General features: G+C 42.1%; 1 protein-coding gene and 1 long non-coding RNA gene across 4 annotated transcripts; both read right to left on the minus strand.

Annotated features, from left to right (window-relative positions):
* Positions 1-303: 303 nt before the first annotated feature.
* LOC135498610 (uncharacterized) lies at positions 304-16,808 on the minus strand. Of its 3 annotated transcripts, XM_064788938.1 has the most exons (9): positions 16,777-16,808; positions 9,658-10,640; positions 8,290-8,390; positions 6,885-7,064; positions 5,483-5,547; positions 5,072-5,175; positions 2,202-2,317; positions 890-993; positions 304-355 (listed from the first exon to the last, which is right to left on the minus strand). In XM_064788938.1, the coding sequence occupies exons 2-9, from the start codon at positions 10,529-10,531 to the stop codon at positions 343-345; spliced, it is 1,557 nt and encodes a 518-aa protein (XP_064645008.1). In that variant the 5' UTR covers positions 10,532-10,640; positions 16,777-16,808; the 3' UTR covers positions 304-342. The 3 variants fall into 3 exon arrangements, with proteins under 3 accessions (XP_064645008.1, XP_064645010.1, XP_064645009.1); XM_064788940.1 differs by lacking the exon at positions 6,885-7,064; XM_064788939.1 differs by lacking the exons at positions 304-355; positions 2,202-2,317 and having other exon boundaries at positions 926-993.
* Positions 12,457-14,391, minus strand: LOC135499074 (uncharacterized). The gene is made up of 3 exons (XR_010449217.1): positions 14,249-14,391; positions 13,644-13,725; positions 12,457-12,836 (listed from the first exon to the last, which is right to left on the minus strand). It is a non-coding gene; the product is annotated as an uncharacterized LOC135499074 (long non-coding RNA).
* Positions 16,809-16,856: the final 48 nt, after the last annotated feature.

Raw genomic sequence — 16,856 nt, forward strand, 5'->3', positions numbered from 1 at the left:
TTGGTTGTTTCGATTTAATTTGACCTCTCTTATCAGGACACCTCTCTATTAAGGATAACATTTGTCAGTCCCAATGGTGTCCTTTAAAATTGAGAGGTTCTACTGTAACTAAAGTGAAAAATGACTGGGCAGCCGACAGCTTGGTAATATTGCCATTGCCATAGGACAGCACTTGTTAGTCCCATGGGTGTCCTCAATAGAGAGGTTCTACAGTAACTTACCCTCCATTTGCATACTCCATTTCAATCATCAGGACGCCGTCTTCTATTAAGGACACCTCTCTATTAAGGACACTAGTTCTGGTTCCAAATTGGTTGTTTCGATTTAATTTGACCTCTCTAATCAGGACACCTCTCTATTAAGGATAACATTTGTCAGTCCCAATGGTGTCCTTTTAAAATTGGGAGGTTTTACTGTTTTACTCTAAAGTGAAAAGTGAAAAGTGACTGGGCAGCCGACAGCTTGGTAATATTGCCATTGCCATAGTACAGCACTTGTCAGTCCCAGTGGTGTCCTTAATAGAGTGGTTCTACTGTAACTTACCCTCCATTTGCATTCTCCATTTCAATCATTAGGACGCCGTCTTTTATTAAGGACAACCTCTCTATTAAGGACACTAGTTTTGGTCCCAAATTGGTTGTTTCCATTCAATTTGACCTCTCTAATCAGGACACCTCTCTATTAAGGACAACCTCTCTATTAAGGACAACCTCTCTATTAAGGACAACCTCTCCATTAAGGACAACCGCTCTATTAAGGACACTAGTTTTGGTTCCAAATTGGTTGTTTCCATTCGATTTGACCTATCTTATCAGGACACCTCTTTATTAGGGATAACATTTGTCAGTCCCATGGGTGTCCTGAATAGAGTGGTTCAACTGTAACTTACCCTCCATTTGCATACTCCATTTCAATCATCAGGACGCCGTCTTCTTCAAAACTATCGTAATAACTGATGATATTCGGGTGGTCTAAGACGGCGAGAACTTTCACCTGAAAAGACGAGATCGTGTCAAAAATCAGACGACTTGCCTGAAGTATCTGAAAATACATGTAAGTACAGTAGAACCTCCCTTAGCGGACACCTCTCTGTAAAGGACACCCTCTCTATTAAATCAGAAATTGCACACCTTGCCTAAAGTACAGTAGAACCTCTCTATTGAGGACACCCTCTCTATTATATCAGAAATTGCACACCTTGCCTAAAGTACAGTAGAACCTCTCCACAAAGGACACCCTCTCTATTATATCAGAAATTGCACACCTTGCCTAAAGTACAGTAGAACCTCGCTATTGAGGACACCCTCGGGACTGACAAGTGCTGTCCTTATTAGAGAGATGTCCTGATTAGAGAGGTCAAATTGAATGCTAGGTCAAATTGAATGCTCACAACCAATTCTTGACCAAAAGTAGTGTCCTATATAGAGAGGTTGTCCTTAATGGAGAGGTGTCTGCTTAGCGAGGTTCCACTGCATGCGAAAATAAGTAACAAAATGGTTAAAATGAAATAAGCACAAATTTGACATTTTTCAATATTTGGCTGAAAATGGGTCTTTTTCACACTTTGACTGATTCTCACAAAGTAAGTAAAATATTGAGTTGAGAGGTGAGCATCAACTAGGACACTATCAGATCTATTATAAACAATATTGGGTAATGTTTTCATGTAAGTAGGAGGAAACCTACGCTATTGAAGAGAGTCACCCTCTCTGTTTCTGAGTGTACCCGTACGGAATGGGAATTGAACCTGGGACGTCAGAGGTGACAGGCGCTGTTGATTCCACTGCGCCACTCTGACGGCCGCAGCAAAGTGAGTAGTTTTAGATATTTTTGACTTAAAGGTGTACGCCGTTCGTAATTACTGGTGGTCTAAGAAAATAGAAATGCAGTGATACACAATGCCGGAGTGCAGTTATTATGCATGCAAATTTGTTGAAACTTGGTATTTATAGTATTTGTATATCAGTCTCGCAATGGCAATGCGGAAATTTTCAATAAGCCCACATTGACGCAACTGGAAATTTTTCAAATTCATATTCAAATTTCACTTTTTTTACGAACCTAGGCCTTTAATATTAACATTTTGTTCAACATGTTCAATTGCTGAATTTTCCGCATTAAATCTCCAGCGCCATTTTTTTCATGAAATAGACAGAAGACAATGCCTGGGACATCGCTGTACATTTTTTTACGACCCTCACCTCGTTAAGAGCTAGTTGTCTCTCTGCTGCATTCAAGTCATGCATGTTGATTTCTTTGAGTATGACCAGGGAGTCATCGTCACGTTTCCGGTAGAGGACGGCCGCGCCATATGCCCCTAGAAGAAATTGACAATTAATAATAACTAAACGTATTTATAGTGCCAAAATCTACCTGAAGTGATCAATGACACGTTACAATTACTTACTTACTTACTTTTTTGTACAATAAGTTAATAGAATAAGTCTAATGCCTGTAGCGATGAAAGAGGAAGGTTTTAAAGGGAAGCTATGGGAATGATTCCCCATTCGACCAACAGTTACATGAAAGAGGAAGGTTTTAAAGGGAAGCTATGGGAATGATTCCCTATTCGACCAACAGTTACATGAAAGAGGAAGGTTTTAAAGGGAAGCTATGGGAATGATTCCCCATTCGACCAACAGTTACATGAAAGAGGAAGGTTTTAAAGGGAAGCTATGGGAATGATCCCCATTCGACCAACAGTTACATGAAAGAGGAAGGTTTTAAAGGGAAGCTATGGGAATGATCCCCATTCGACCAACAGTTACATGAAAGAGGAAGGTTTTAAAGGGAAGCTATGGGAATGATCCCCATTCGACCAACAGTTACATGTAAGAGGAAGGTTTTAAAGGGAAGCTATGGGAATGATTCCCAATTCGACCAACAGTTACAACCTCAACATCTACGTAAACTGCGTATTCTTAAAAACAACTGTGGCTCTTGGTTTTATAAATAAACAAACATTAATGAGTGAAATGGATGATTTTAATTGCTTATTTTTGAATCAAGTATGCCGCCATCTTGGTGGATTTTAATCTGCTCTCTCCTCCATACGGAGAGCCAATGACGTCATTGATGCAGCCATTGTGACAATCAGCTGTTCGAACAATGGCGAATGCTTGGAATGACAGATGACAGTTCTTCGATTTCTTCGGGTTCTTCGTCGACGTCCGGTGATGAATCCTTCGATTACAACCGTGCATCAGCAGAAGAACGAGCAGGTCTAGTTCCCTATGCGTTTGAGCCAAGGTACCAGGGCAGAAAAAGGTCTGGAAACTTAGTGCAAACGAGTAGTACTCGCCTTGATGAAAAAACTCCACTGCATCCATGACGTCATTCGCCCGGGAGATTTGAACAAACATGGCTACCCCCGCAAACTGCTTATTAAATGCAATTTTCTGCACTATCTAGGAATATTCATCATATCCTTGGTGTAGAGTATTTGTTTGTCTTGTAACTTGGTATGTATTTGTTTAAAAAAATATTTGATTTTGCTGCATCAATTTATTCCCATAGCTTCCCTTTAAGGCTGTTCTTGAAGACCGCAATGCTGCCATTTTCCCGTATAGGACGCGGGAGGCCATTCCAAAGTTTTGGAGCAGCACAAGAAAAAAGCCTGGCTCCAAAATTAACTGACCTGCTTCTTGGTTACGACAGCAGTAGGCCACTTGCAGAATGAAGTTGCCGCCTAGGCTGATAAAAAAAATATCAATGAAGGAGCCAAGATAATCAGGGCCAGAGTTGTTGAGACACTCGAAAACAAGCAAAAGCACCTTAACCCTTTAACTGCCGAATATATTTTTCATAATTTTCAAACTTTCCAATGACCTGTTTTGAAAAGACTGCAGCTTGAAACGGAGAAGAGTTCGATTCCTCGAAACCGCCATCGAAACGATCACCTGCACGCCATCTATCAGTAGGTGGGAAAACTGCGTAGTTTTTGTTGAGGCAGGTGTTAAGAATTTCCTAACAAGGCAGATGTTTTTATTATTAATTAATGAGGGTCTGTCAGATGAGACAAAAAGTTGTACCTGAGTGTCTTAGCCAGGACAAGTAAAAGATTCCACATACATGTAGGTGGACAGTAACATACAGTAGTCTAGTCAAGCTAGCTCATTTTGGACCTTAACCGGAAACAAATTGCAACAGAAATTATTCCACTGGCACTGCCATTCATTCAGGGAATGAATAATTATCAAAAGAGTTACGTCGCAATGTGGCAGAATGTATGGTGATCGCACTGATGACGACCTAGGTCGCAATGTGGCAGAATGTATGGTGATCACACTGATGACGACCAAGGTCGCAATGTGGCAGAATGTATGGTGATCGCACTGATGACAACCTAGGTCGCAATGTGGCAGAATGTATGGTGATCACACTGATGACAACCTAGGTTGCGATGTGGCAGAATGTTTGGTGATCGCACTGATGACGACCTAGGTCGCAATGTGGCAGAATGTATGGTGATCACACTGATGATGACCTAGGTCGCAATGTGGCAGAATGTATGGTGATCGCACTGATGACGACCTAGGTCACAATGTAGCAGAATGTATGGTGATCGCACTGATGACAACCTAGGTCACAATGTGGCAGAATGTATGGTGATCACACTGATGACGACCTAGGTCGCAATGTGGCAGAATGTATGGTGATCGCACTGATGACGACCTAGGTTGCGATGTGGCAGAATGTTTGGTGATCGCACTGATGATGACCTCGGTCACAATGTGGCAGAATGTATGGTGATCGCAATGTGGCAGAATGTATGGTGATCGCACTGATGATGACCTCGGTCGCAATGTGGCAGAATGTATGGTGATCGCACTGGTGATGACCTAGGTCACAATGTGGTTGAAAGTATGGTAAGTCAAGTAATGGGTAATTGAAAGCCATGGCTTCCAAAACTCAAAGATGCTTAATTGATTGAACTCGGGGAGCTAGAATCTTCACAAATACACACTTAACAAATGATATTGCAACTCTGTGACCAATTAATATACTTTCAGTTTTGAAGTATCCAGTTGTGCAGTGAGTGACCGGCGTATTAAGAGCCTGATTTACCCACCTTTCCCAACGGTTCTGATCTTCTCAAAGCCGGCCATTGACTGCTGGTAATGTCCACTCCATCCACGGAGACACTCAAGACGGAAGTAGAGCTCCCCAACCGTACTGGAAAAAAGTCCATAAGATTTAGTTCCGTGGATTTTTAGAATTACACCAAGCAGGTTGTCCGTAATAGCGAGGTGTCCACTAAGAGAGGTTCTACTGCAGTAGAACCTCTCTATTAAGGACACCCTCAGGACTGACAAGTGCTGATCTTAATAGCGAGGTGTCCTGGTTAGAGAGGTCAAATTGAATGGCAACAACCAATTTGGGACCAAAACTAGTGTCCATAATAGAGAGGTTGTCCTTAATAGAGAGGTGTCCACTAAGGGAGGTTCTACTGTATGCTTCAATTTACTATTCATGTTCTCACCTTTTTGAGGACGGGTCTTTGACCAGCTCCGCTCCGACAATGTCTCGAGACAAACCAACCGACACCTGAGGAAGAAAAGTCGACAATGAAGACCTGAAAAACCTGACATTTTTTTCAGACATTACGTTATTCAGCCCCTGACCTCGCAGTTAATAATAGAATTCAGGGGTCATACTAAACAGCGTCCACCAGGTTTAAAAGCATATTTAAAGCCATCAAGATAAAATCAAATATTCATAAACGAAATGAGCAGGACATTTTCCACATTTTCTGATCGTTTCATGACATTTGTGTGCTAGATTAACGAGTTGTTGCCTAAAATGTACCAGTGTTCACTGGTCACCCAGTCGGTGGCCTTGTTGGATTTGACTTGGAGGAAATGATAGGGCTTCCCTATACTACAGGGGCCTTGTGATTTTAGACAACATCTCCCTTATTTTACACCCAAATGTCATGAAATTGTCAGGAAATGTGTTCTATGGTGTACTTATTCCATTTATGGCTTCTAAATTTTATTTTGATGACTTGATACCCGACTTTAAACCTGGTGGACGCTGTTTAGGATGACCGGAATTCAGGCCTAGCCCAATACATGGTCTATTGTCTTTCATTGTCTTTAAACAAAGTCCGTTTGGACCTTGGTCTAAATTCCCATTGTTCTACTGACTTATCAAAGGGTTTAAAGGACAAATCATGATCACATAGACCCCAAGAAACAACTTTCATGGAGGTTGATACGCTTAAACACGAAAATGCAAATAAAGGTATATGGGGACCCTCACCCCCTCATTTGGGCCCAGGGGATGTTAATTGCCCCGTTTACAGTAGTGAACTTCCGGTAATTGAAACACAATGGAACATCTCTAAGTGGACACCTCTGTAATTAGGACACCCTCTCTAAGACACTGATTTTGGTCCCAAATTGGTCATTTTCACTCAATTTCACCTCTGTGATCAGGTCACCTCTCTATACCTTCCTTAGTCATCTTCATCCCTAGTGCTGGGACATTAGGCCTTCACCTCACTATAAAGCACTTCGACTCTCAGACCCAAGGTTGTCCTTAACCTCTTGAATCCCGGTGACCAACCAGTCACTCATTTTGAAATAACGTTTTTTCCCAACGACCGACAGGTCGGTCTCAGTGATATTTTATTCCCTTGAGCTGGGACGCTAGCTTATTGCTTGTTTCAGCGTGTTTGATGTACAGTAGGGTCAGTTAGAGCATGCCTGGGTAGATGGCGCCTCGGTACCGGACTTTGGCGGTTGTATGCGGGCGCTATACATCGTGAAAGTCAGACCCAATTTCGCAACCACGTGACCACCCTGGGACCCCGGGATTTTCAAGTTCTTGGATTCAAGAGGTTAATAGAGCGGTTCTTAAGTACCTGCATGGTTACTTACCCCCAGCAGAGCCTCCAGCTCCTTGACGATGCCCTGTCCGCCATCTTGTCCCTGAGCGGCGTTACATGCCAAGAAGTCGAGGCGGAGGTTCGCTGCCTCCTTATTGCCATGGAGACTGAAGAGTTTGGAGAAGAAGCCACGAATACCTGCGTGGTCAAGGACGGTATCTTTATTGAGTGGCTGTAAATTTAGAGATTCAAAATTGTACATGGAAGACGGAAGTGTAGAACTTTTTTTAGCCGCATCATTTTCAATGTTGTCAGGCCAAGCTGGCTACCCAATGGACTGGTTATCACTGGCGGTGGTAGCCACTGAACCAGTTCATTGTTAAGGTCAGGTCAGTGCAGGGTTGTTGCTGAACCTTTTTTAGCCACATCATTTTCAATGTTGTCAGGCCAAGCTGGCTACCCAGTGGACTGGTTATCACTGGCGGTGGTAGCCTCTGAGCCAGTTCACTTTTAAGGTTAGGTCAGTGCAGGGTCGTTACAGAACCTTTTTTAGCCGCATCATTTTCAATGTTGTCAGACCAAGCTGGCTACCGAGTGGACTAGTTATCACTGGCGGTGGTAGCCACTGAACCAGTTCACCGTTAAGGTCAGGTCAGTGCAGGGTTGTTGCTGAACCTTTTTTAGCCACATCCTTTTCAATGTTGTCAGACCAAGCTGGCTACCCAGTGGACTGGTTATCACTGGCGGTGGTAGCCACTGAGCCAGTTCATTGTTAAGGTCAGGTCAGTGCAGGGTCATTACTGAACCTTTTTTAGCTGCATCATTTTCAATGTTGTCAGACCAAGCTGGCTACCCAGTGGACTGGTTATCACTGGCGATGGTAGCCACTGAACCAGTTCACTGTTAAGGTCAGGTCAGTGCAGGGTCGTTGCTGAACCTTTTTTAGCTGCATCATTTTCAATGTTGTCAGACCAAGCTGGCTACCCAGTGGACTGGTTATCACTGGCGATGGTAGCCACTCAACCAGTTCATTGTTAAGGTCAGGTCAGTGCAGGGTCGTTGCTGAACATTTTTTAGCCACATCATTTTCAATGTTGTCAGACCAAGCTGGCTACCCAGTGGACTGGTTATCACTGGCAGGGTCTTTGCTGAAGGTTTCTGATGTCAAAATATTGCCCAAAAGAAACGCGCTACCTTTTGGAATTGACAATATGCATTAGTTAGCCCTAAAGGAGGAATCAGCGGCTGAAATGGACTTACAGTAGAACCTCTCTATTAAGGACACCCTCGAGACTTCAGGGAGACGCAGGAGCTAAAGGGTTAAAAAACAAAAAGAGAAATTTTATGGGTTTTTGCCACAGGCCGCTAACCCCAGCGCGGTTGTCTGGCCCCCTGGTTCAGCCTGGTGCCTCATGACCTGCTCATAGTAAGTAGCAGGAAAGTCCCGAATGACCTACCTTTTCCTCTTTCCCACACAACTGTATCACGCCCACCGGGCCATGGAGAACTAAGGCAACACTGTGAAACTTCTTATTGAGCAGGAATTGGCCTATTAAACCTGAAAGAGAAGAGAGCTGAGGTTAACATGTGTTTTGAATACTTTGTACATTTTGGGGATTCTTTTTCCTGCTGTTTTGTATGACGTCATTTCCTTTGATACATCATCATGTTGCCGTCTTTGTGGTTATTTCCGTTACGTATTTTGGTTGGGTTAACGCCATTTTTAGAATCATTCGCAGACGTCAGTCCTGTTTTCCTTTATAACATGAAAATCGCACTCTTAGGTATGATTAGAGTAGAACCTCTCTATTAAGAACACCCTTGGGACTGAAAAGTACTGTCCTTAATAAAGAGGTGTCCTGATTAGAGAGGTCAAATTGAATGGAAACAGCCAATTCGGGACCAAAACTAGTGTCCTTAATAGAGAGGTGTCCACTGTACTTTCCTTTCGATTTCTCTTTGATTTGTTGGTAATGTTCATCTGCAATACCATATTTATTTCATTGCCTCATGTCTGTATATTTGTTTTTGCAGAACGTGTTTTTATCATAATAAATCAAGAACGTTTACTCTTTCACTGCCAATAACGTTTTAAAACGTTACTGAAAATAGGTCGCTAAATTGCCAATAACGTTTCTGAACGTTATCTCAGTGTTTCCATCTACTCATCAAAAAGTAAACCAAACTATTGATTCTATGTTGATTTAAACCTCCCGCCATGTCTTCCGAAGTGTTCTCGGAAGGATTCGGCTCAATCTCGTCCCCAGGAAGTGGGTATTTCGAGTCAGGTGAATTGGTGAAGATAGACCAATTTAGCCCCCTCCCCCCCAAATCCTCATCCTTCTGACTCTCAATAAGTCCTTCTGAGACTGTTATCTCGAGGCGATGGAGTGGAACCATCTCGAGTCCTTCTGACACCTATAGTGGTGCGCTATTCTCAACCATCATTACCCTTCCTTTTCATGCTATTGCTAATTCCAACCATGACACTTCCCTCTCATAGTCATACACGCTAGAGCTATCTCTAACCATGACGATGTCTCGAACTTATATTGCAAAAACGTCACTTGAGGCAGTAGGGCATTCTGTAGAGACATAATGTTCTTGATTTTACTTCAAATTACAGTAGAACCTCCCTTAGCGGACACCTCCCTATTAAGGACAACCTCTCTATTAAGGACACTAGTTTTGGTCCCAAATTGGTTGTTTCCATTCAATTTGACCTCTCTAATCAGGACAATTCTATTAAGGACAGCACTTGTCAGTCCCGAGGGTGTCCTTAGTAGTGAGGTTCTACTGTCATGAGTTTTTGGTGCCTAACCTACCTATCAAACCATCAAAAGTCGATGTCTCGAACTTATATTGCAAAAACGTCACTTGAGGCAGTAGGGCATTCTGTAGGGACATAATGTTCTTTATCTTACTCGAAACCACCAGTAACCGCGGTGGAAAATCGGCGCGGCTTCCCTGACGATCGTACTTCAGCGACCGCGATCGCGATAACACAACCTCGGCATGCTCATTATCATAAATGCCCTGATCGCTATGCTGTCCGTTGGAATCGCTGCGCTGACGACGCGGGCTCACAAACACCGCCCCGCCATCAGAATAACTCCTCGTGTGTTCCTTGACTAACTTTTCTTTCTGATTTCTCGCCGCAGTCTGTCCGCTTACAGGACGCTCTTTGCCAATATTTTCCGAGTCCGGCTCAGACTTATTTTTCCCGTGTTCCGTATTCGTCTGATTATTGCCACCCTTACGATCCGCGCTGTTCTGCTGTTCAATCTCTCCCTGCGCGGATATATTCGTGCGTCGGTCCGCCTCCGCTTCCCGACCGAGTCTCTCGCGTTCCTGAGTCGTTTCGTCGCGGGCATTGTCCACATCCTGATCACCACTCGTGCAGTCACCCGCCCCATTCCTTGGCACCTCCTCCTCAGGATTCCTCCGAGTCCGACCTTTCTTCTCACCACTACCGACTGAATCCACCGCTTTCACGCACTTTGAAATCGGCTCACTCCCCGCCTCCTTTGATTTCACCCGCTCCGTTTTTCCTCGATTTTCCGAATACCCACTTTCACCGTCTTTGACGTTAACTCTGGAACCACTGGAATGCCCATGTCTTCGCTTCTTCTCTTTTGATCTATTCTGGGATTGCTCTGGTGGTCCAGGCCCACCTGTAACATCCCTGGAGTCTGCCATGTTGATGACAACGGCGTTCCAGGACTTGGCTTTTGCTTTGTTTGTTAAGGACGGCACAAGTGTCAGGTCATCACAGTTGCATGCTCACGTCAGCAGTGTCCTAGAGATTCTGAAGGAACAATCATATTCAATTAGCCTACAATTATGTACAATCATGTTAATCACATCTCATCAACTATAATTTTAAAAGGTTACGTGTTCACCTGTGGTCCAGTTAAATAGAAATCCACTAATCACACAATGCTGTACTGCAGTTATGGCCAGAGCCCTCTATTAAAAACTGTGTACATTACGTGTACATTGCTGTTCATAAGTTTTGGTAAAAAAAGTACACCTTGGACCAATCAATCTGCACAAAATTTTATATGTGTCAAGAAGAACCCTTTGCTATAGTATAATAAAGTTTCAAAACAATCCAATACCGATTGCCTGCGAAAAAATGATTTCCATACACCATATCCATCAAAACGTCACTGACGCATTGATATGGCGCTGTCAAAATACAAGTTTTAAACTGACCAGTGAGACCACATTTTCTTAAATATATTATCAAAAAGCATATTTCTGTGATTAGATTCTGTAGATTAAGAATCAACCACAGATTGAGAATTAATTCCACTTTGGTCCATCCCAGCCATGTGTTTACCACAACTTGACATTTTAATAAGCTCTATGTAACTGTGCACACTTCCGTTTGTGGATGAATACACGTCTCTGCCCTAGTATTATGAGTACAAATTTGTTTAAACTTGGTATTCATAATATCTGTATATCAGTCTTCACAACGGCAATGTCGAAATTTATATTTAGTACGTATTTCCGGAATTAGACATTTTAAAATTTTAACCTGTAGGCCAGAGTCCTCTATTAAACCTTGTGTACATTACATGTACATTGTTGTGCATATGTTTTGGTAAAAAAAGTACACCTTGGACCAATCAATCTGCACAAAATTTTATACATGTCAAGAAGAACCCTTTGCCAATAGCATAATAAAGTTTAAAAAAATTCCAATACCGATTGCCTGAGAAAAAAAGATTTCCGTACACCATGTCCATCAAAACGTCACTGGTGCATTGATATGGCCCTGTCAAAGTACAAGTTCTAAACTGACCAGTGAGACCACATTTTCTTAAATATATTATCAAAAAGCATATTTCTGTGATGGCCTGACTCTGTAGATTTAGAATCAACCACAGATTGAGAATTAATTCCACTTTGGTCCATCCCAGCCATGTATTTACCACAACTTGACATTTTGATAAGCTCTATGTGACTGTGCCACACTTCCGGTCGCGGATGAATACAGGTCTCTGCCCTAGTAGAGAGCCAGTGTTGGCCCCAGGTCAAATGTTCTGCTGTTTTCAGATTCCCCTAGATGTTCACATTACTGTGCAAAAGGAATTTTTGAATTATATTGAATAGTGAAATTTTTATTCGAGTTCATCTTCTTGCTATGTCCGGCATCAAATTCTATGTTGAAGTGATGTGGGCGTGGCAAATTCTTAAATACCCAACATGTAATATTTCTGTTAAAAATTATTAAATCCCTCTAAGCACTGTTAGTTTGAAATAAAGGATATATACATTATTAGAAATAAGAGTTTTTGAGTTCATATGGTCATTGCTGGATGTCCCAGGGCCAGGTTTCTAAGTTTGGGCAGTTACCATGACAACGGAATATAGAAATTGTAGAATCTCTACAACACTGAGTCTGAATTTTCAAAAAGTCACAATTCCAGATTACTTCAGATTCACACTTGCCTACCTATCAAGTTTAAACTTCATATGACCAGCAAAGAGCTTGTGTGGCCAATTCAAAGTGAACCCCTTTGACCCCGAGAAACCTCATTTACTCACATTCTCAACTTGAAAGATCAAAGGACACATGTGTATCACATGTTTGTTTTTCATTAGGATATGACTTCTGTTATGGCTAAGGTATTTGTTTATCTTAGCAGCTCATCAATTCAGAGAAGCACAATGATGATGAACCATCCCAATATCCTCAAGTGTCAACTAGGTATGCTCTGGGGGTCACTTTACATGTGGACTCCACAGAGTAAACTTCAACTCAAGATGCCTAAGCTAAGCAAAAAGCCAAGCCGTGGATTTCAAGTTGGTCACTCTTACCACTCGCCCTACAGCAGGACAATGCCTCCAGAGAAAACCAATGGTAGCTGGTCGCGTTTCAGTAATGATGATTATGACAATGTTGTGCGTGAGCGTTCGGATGGCATAATCTATGCACCGACGGTCGAGAACACAGTCAGCCCACTGAAGATACTTCGCCGGGGACAGGATGCTGCAAAGGACAATACGTATGTTATACCAACTGAAGATACTAATATTGTTGCCAGCAAATTTAAAATTCTTGAAATGCTGAATGGGTGTTCAGAGCTCCATTTCAACTTTATTGGTCATTGTGACATTCCAAAGTTTGAGATAGAACATGACATCAAGAAGGGTGCTAGTGCTCGCTGGGCACTGAGGTGTGCAAATTGTAATTTTGCTTGTGGGAAGCATTATTTTAAACTTTATAATGAAATAGAGAAGCAAGGTCGTGGTGCAAAGCAGGCTGAAATAAATGTTGCATTGGCACTGGCTTCTCAGGAAATTGGTAGTCAATCAAAGACTAGGACATTACTGTCAATCGCAAATGTTCCACCAATGTCAAAATCAAGTTTACAAAACAATGTCAATAGGGTTGGGATGGAAACTGTTGAACTCAACAAGGATGACTTGAAGAGACAACAGAATTATCTAAAAGAGGTGAAAAGAATGAGATGTGATCAATCAGGTGTCAGTGTTCAAATGGACACAGTATATAATAGTTTTACTATTGCCAGACGAAGTAGGCCCGGTCAAGCCGCGACTCAAGCGGTGGGATTAGTTCGTGAAAATGAGACACCGTCCCACAAAATCATTGCAGTAGGTATACTTGACAAACTGTGTTATAAGGGGGCATGGCTTTTAGGAAGAGGGTTCCAACCAAAGTGTGGCACAGATGAAGCACATGATGGATGCAAGGCGAATCTTCCAGATTATCAAGTTCTCAGGGAATATGACATTGGTAATATGGTTGGGTTAGAGTTGGCAGCTAATCACTTACTTGTTCATTGCTGTACAACCGACGGTGACGGTAAATGTAGTGCTGGCATGGAGGATGCTTTCAGCACCTTTCTTGGGAAGGCCTTAAAAGTAGAAAGAATGTCGGATACATATCATTTGGGCCAAGCCCAATTTCGTAAAGGCATGAGAGCCCAATTTTCAAAGGGAATGTTTGTTGGTATGAAGGCACCTGATGCAGCAGAGGCGAAGAAATGTCTCTCCAGTGATATTGCAATCCGTGCATCCACAATTTTCGATACCCTGTTTAAAAAGTATCATGGGGACACTGACCAAATTGGTGAAAACTTAGCCACAATAGTGGACAATCTGATCGCTTGTTTCGACGGTGACTGCAGCCAGTGTTCAATCGAAACAACCGTATGCGATGGCCAAGGTTCTTGGTGGAGTGCATGCAAACTAAGCAACTTGGAGTTGTCAGCCAAGGACCTCAACATGAGTGATGCTGACAAGCTTCTTGTGAGAAGCATACTGGAGATGAAGTTGAGTAAAACATGTCTAAAAAAGATACGTCATGCGACAAATACACAGGCCTGTGAGAGTGCCAATCGGCAATTGAATTTGATTGCGCCAAAAAACGTGACTCACCTTAAAAACTATCGCAGTCGTGTTCATGCAGCAATCCACACCATGAACAATACACGGGGAAAGTCCATTCCACTGAAGCTCAAGAGACTTGGTGCCCGAGTTTCAGCAGCAGCAATGAATTGTCTGAAAGAAATGGACAATAGGAAGTGGTACTATAAGAAATGGGAAAGCGAGCTGAAAACTAGGATTAGACGACGAGTTGTAAGGACAATTCGAACGCGTGCATTCTATCAAGCAAAGAGAAGGGGGGTAGTTAAAGACATTGACTACCATAAGGACAGGCTAGAACTAGAGGGGGGGGAGGAGGAGGGTGGATTAAAGGAGAGAGCTAAGAGACTAGCAAGAGATTACAACCACCACTTTCGACAATACACAGCAATTTCATCCAGCTCAGAAACAATTTAAGATATCACTAGCTTCACTTTATACCCACTATTATACTATTTACCTCAAAACAAGCAGTCTTTTTTATCTAAGTGCCCAAAGCATTTCTTTTCAGCCAGGCAAGTCTTCCTCTGGTTGTTAATACCCCTAGCTTCTAAACTCAAGTGGTCAACATTGACACACAGCGCATTGTGGCATCTGTGAGAGACATCAAGTCCAAAAGGCAAGGGGCCACCATAATATGCAATATAAGCAAGCCTATGGGCCCTGTGCTTTTTGCTGCACCTGTCCCAAGGTAGTTTAAACCGTGTCTCCCCATAACGACGACTATACCCAGTCCATAATATACAGTTTACACAATTCGACTTCAGATCAGCTTCGCTGTTCCGGTTTATTTTAACTTTTAAGGTCTGAATCCATGATTGCTGCTGAAAAGGGTTAATATGTACAATAATGCCATAAATATTGGTTCAACTACAAGAAAAAGGACTGGAAAGGACGTGCAGAATAGAGAAAATAAGATAAAATGTGCGTGCAAGTGTCAAATTTTTCATACTTGGTCAACCATTTTGACTACTAGGCCAGAGTCCTCTATTAAACCTTGTGTACATTACATGTACATTGTTGTGCATATGTTTTGGTAAAAAAAGTACACCTTGGACCAATCAATCTGCACAAAATTTTATACATGTCAAGAAGAACCCTTTGCCAATAGCATAATAAAGTTTAAAAAAATTCCAATACCGATTGCCTGAGAAAAAAAGATTTCCGTACACCATGTCCATCAAAACGTCACTGGTGCATTGATATGGCCCTGTCAAAGTACAAGTTCTAAACTGACCAGTGAGACCACATTTTCTTAAATATATTATCAAAAAGCATATTTCTGTGATGGCCTGACTCTGTAGATTTAGAATCAACCACAGATTGAGAATTAATTCCACTTTGGTCCATCCCAGCCATGTATTTACCACAACTTGACATTTTGATAAGCTCTATGTGACTGTGCCACACTTCCGGTCGCGGATGAATACAGGTCTCTGCCCTGTAAGCAGCGTAGTTTTTTATTTGTCAACCCCGTCATATTGCGTAATTAATTAGATTACACATCCTCATCTCACAGCCGCTTCCTCTTGCATGCTGTAGCCATGATTCAGCTCAAAAGCTCAAAAGCCATGATTCAGCTCAAAAGCTCAAAAGCCATGATTCAGCTCAAAAGCTCAAAAACCATGATTCAGCTCAAAAGCTCAAAAGCCATGATTCAGCTCAAAAGCTCAAAAACCATGATTCAGCTCAAAAGCTCAAAAACCATGATTCAGCTCAAAAGCTCAAAAACCATGATTCAGCTCAAAAGCTCAGAAGCCATGATTCAGCTCAAAAACTGGTGCCAGTAGTGTTCTGAAACCAAACTACACTGCGCTGACATTCTAAGGGGATTCCCCATCGAATTTCTGAGTGTTGCTTGGGCTTAGGTGAATCACAAAAATAGGACGCCATACAACGTCTTACGCAATGCACGGTCTTTAGGCCAAGACGTCATATGGTGTCTTAATTACGCAGTTAACAGGTTAAATTTAATTACAAATTCAGAATTTTTAACAACCGGCGTAGCCTAGCTAGGCCTTAATTTCAGTCGATCAAAAAATAAAACAGGGATAGGCCCGGAGCAACTGCAGAATAGCCGGGACACTCTGTTCTAAATGATAGGAATGGTGTACATAATGTACAGAGGAACAGAGTGTAGGCCTACATCGTCATAATGTACTGTCAGAGCTACTGTCCGGCTATCGCTATTCTGTAGTTAGGCCATAGGCCCCGATAGGCCTACATTCACTTATTGACTAATTGAGACATCTAGGCTTCGACATTTTTTCAAACTTAATCAATAACTCTGTGTGATTGAGAGTTTGACATGATGACTGGTGTGTGATTTAACTGTAAATGAATGCGAAATGACTTTTTTGTAACTTTTTTTGTTTTTCTTTGAATGCCATCTCAATTTTCCTTAGATACGCCCAAAACATTTAATTTCTGGCGAAATCTTTTGATGAAAAAACATATACTCTTTCTCTTCATATGGTTATTCTCCAAAATTTCGTTCTCTAGAAGGTAAAATATTACAAAAGAAACCGAAAAATTTGTACCTGTCAAAGTTTGGCTTCCATCTTGTTTTTTAGTTCATAAAAAATTCTGGGAGGCGCTCGCAGTGAAAGCCGACAGATGG

This window comes from Lineus longissimus, chromosome 14 (genome assembly GCF_910592395.1).
Source record: "Lineus longissimus chromosome 14, tnLinLong1.2, whole genome shotgun sequence".
NCBI lineage: Eukaryota > Metazoa > Nemertea > Pilidiophora > Heteronemertea > Lineidae > Lineus > Lineus longissimus.

Coding starts and splice junctions, on each gene's coding strand:
- LOC135498610 (XM_064788938.1), bottom strand. CDS start 10,531: ATGGCAGACTCCAGGGATGTTACAGGTGGGCCTGGACCACCAGAGCAA. Junction 5,548..6,884: donor AGCTGGAGGCTCTGCTGGGG/GTAAGTAACCAT, acceptor TTTCTTCCTCAG/GTGTCGGTTGGTTTGTCTCG. Junction 5,176..5,482: donor AAAGACCCGTCCTCAAAAAG/GTGAGAACATGA, acceptor ACTTTTTTCCAG/TACGGTTGGGGAGCTCTACT.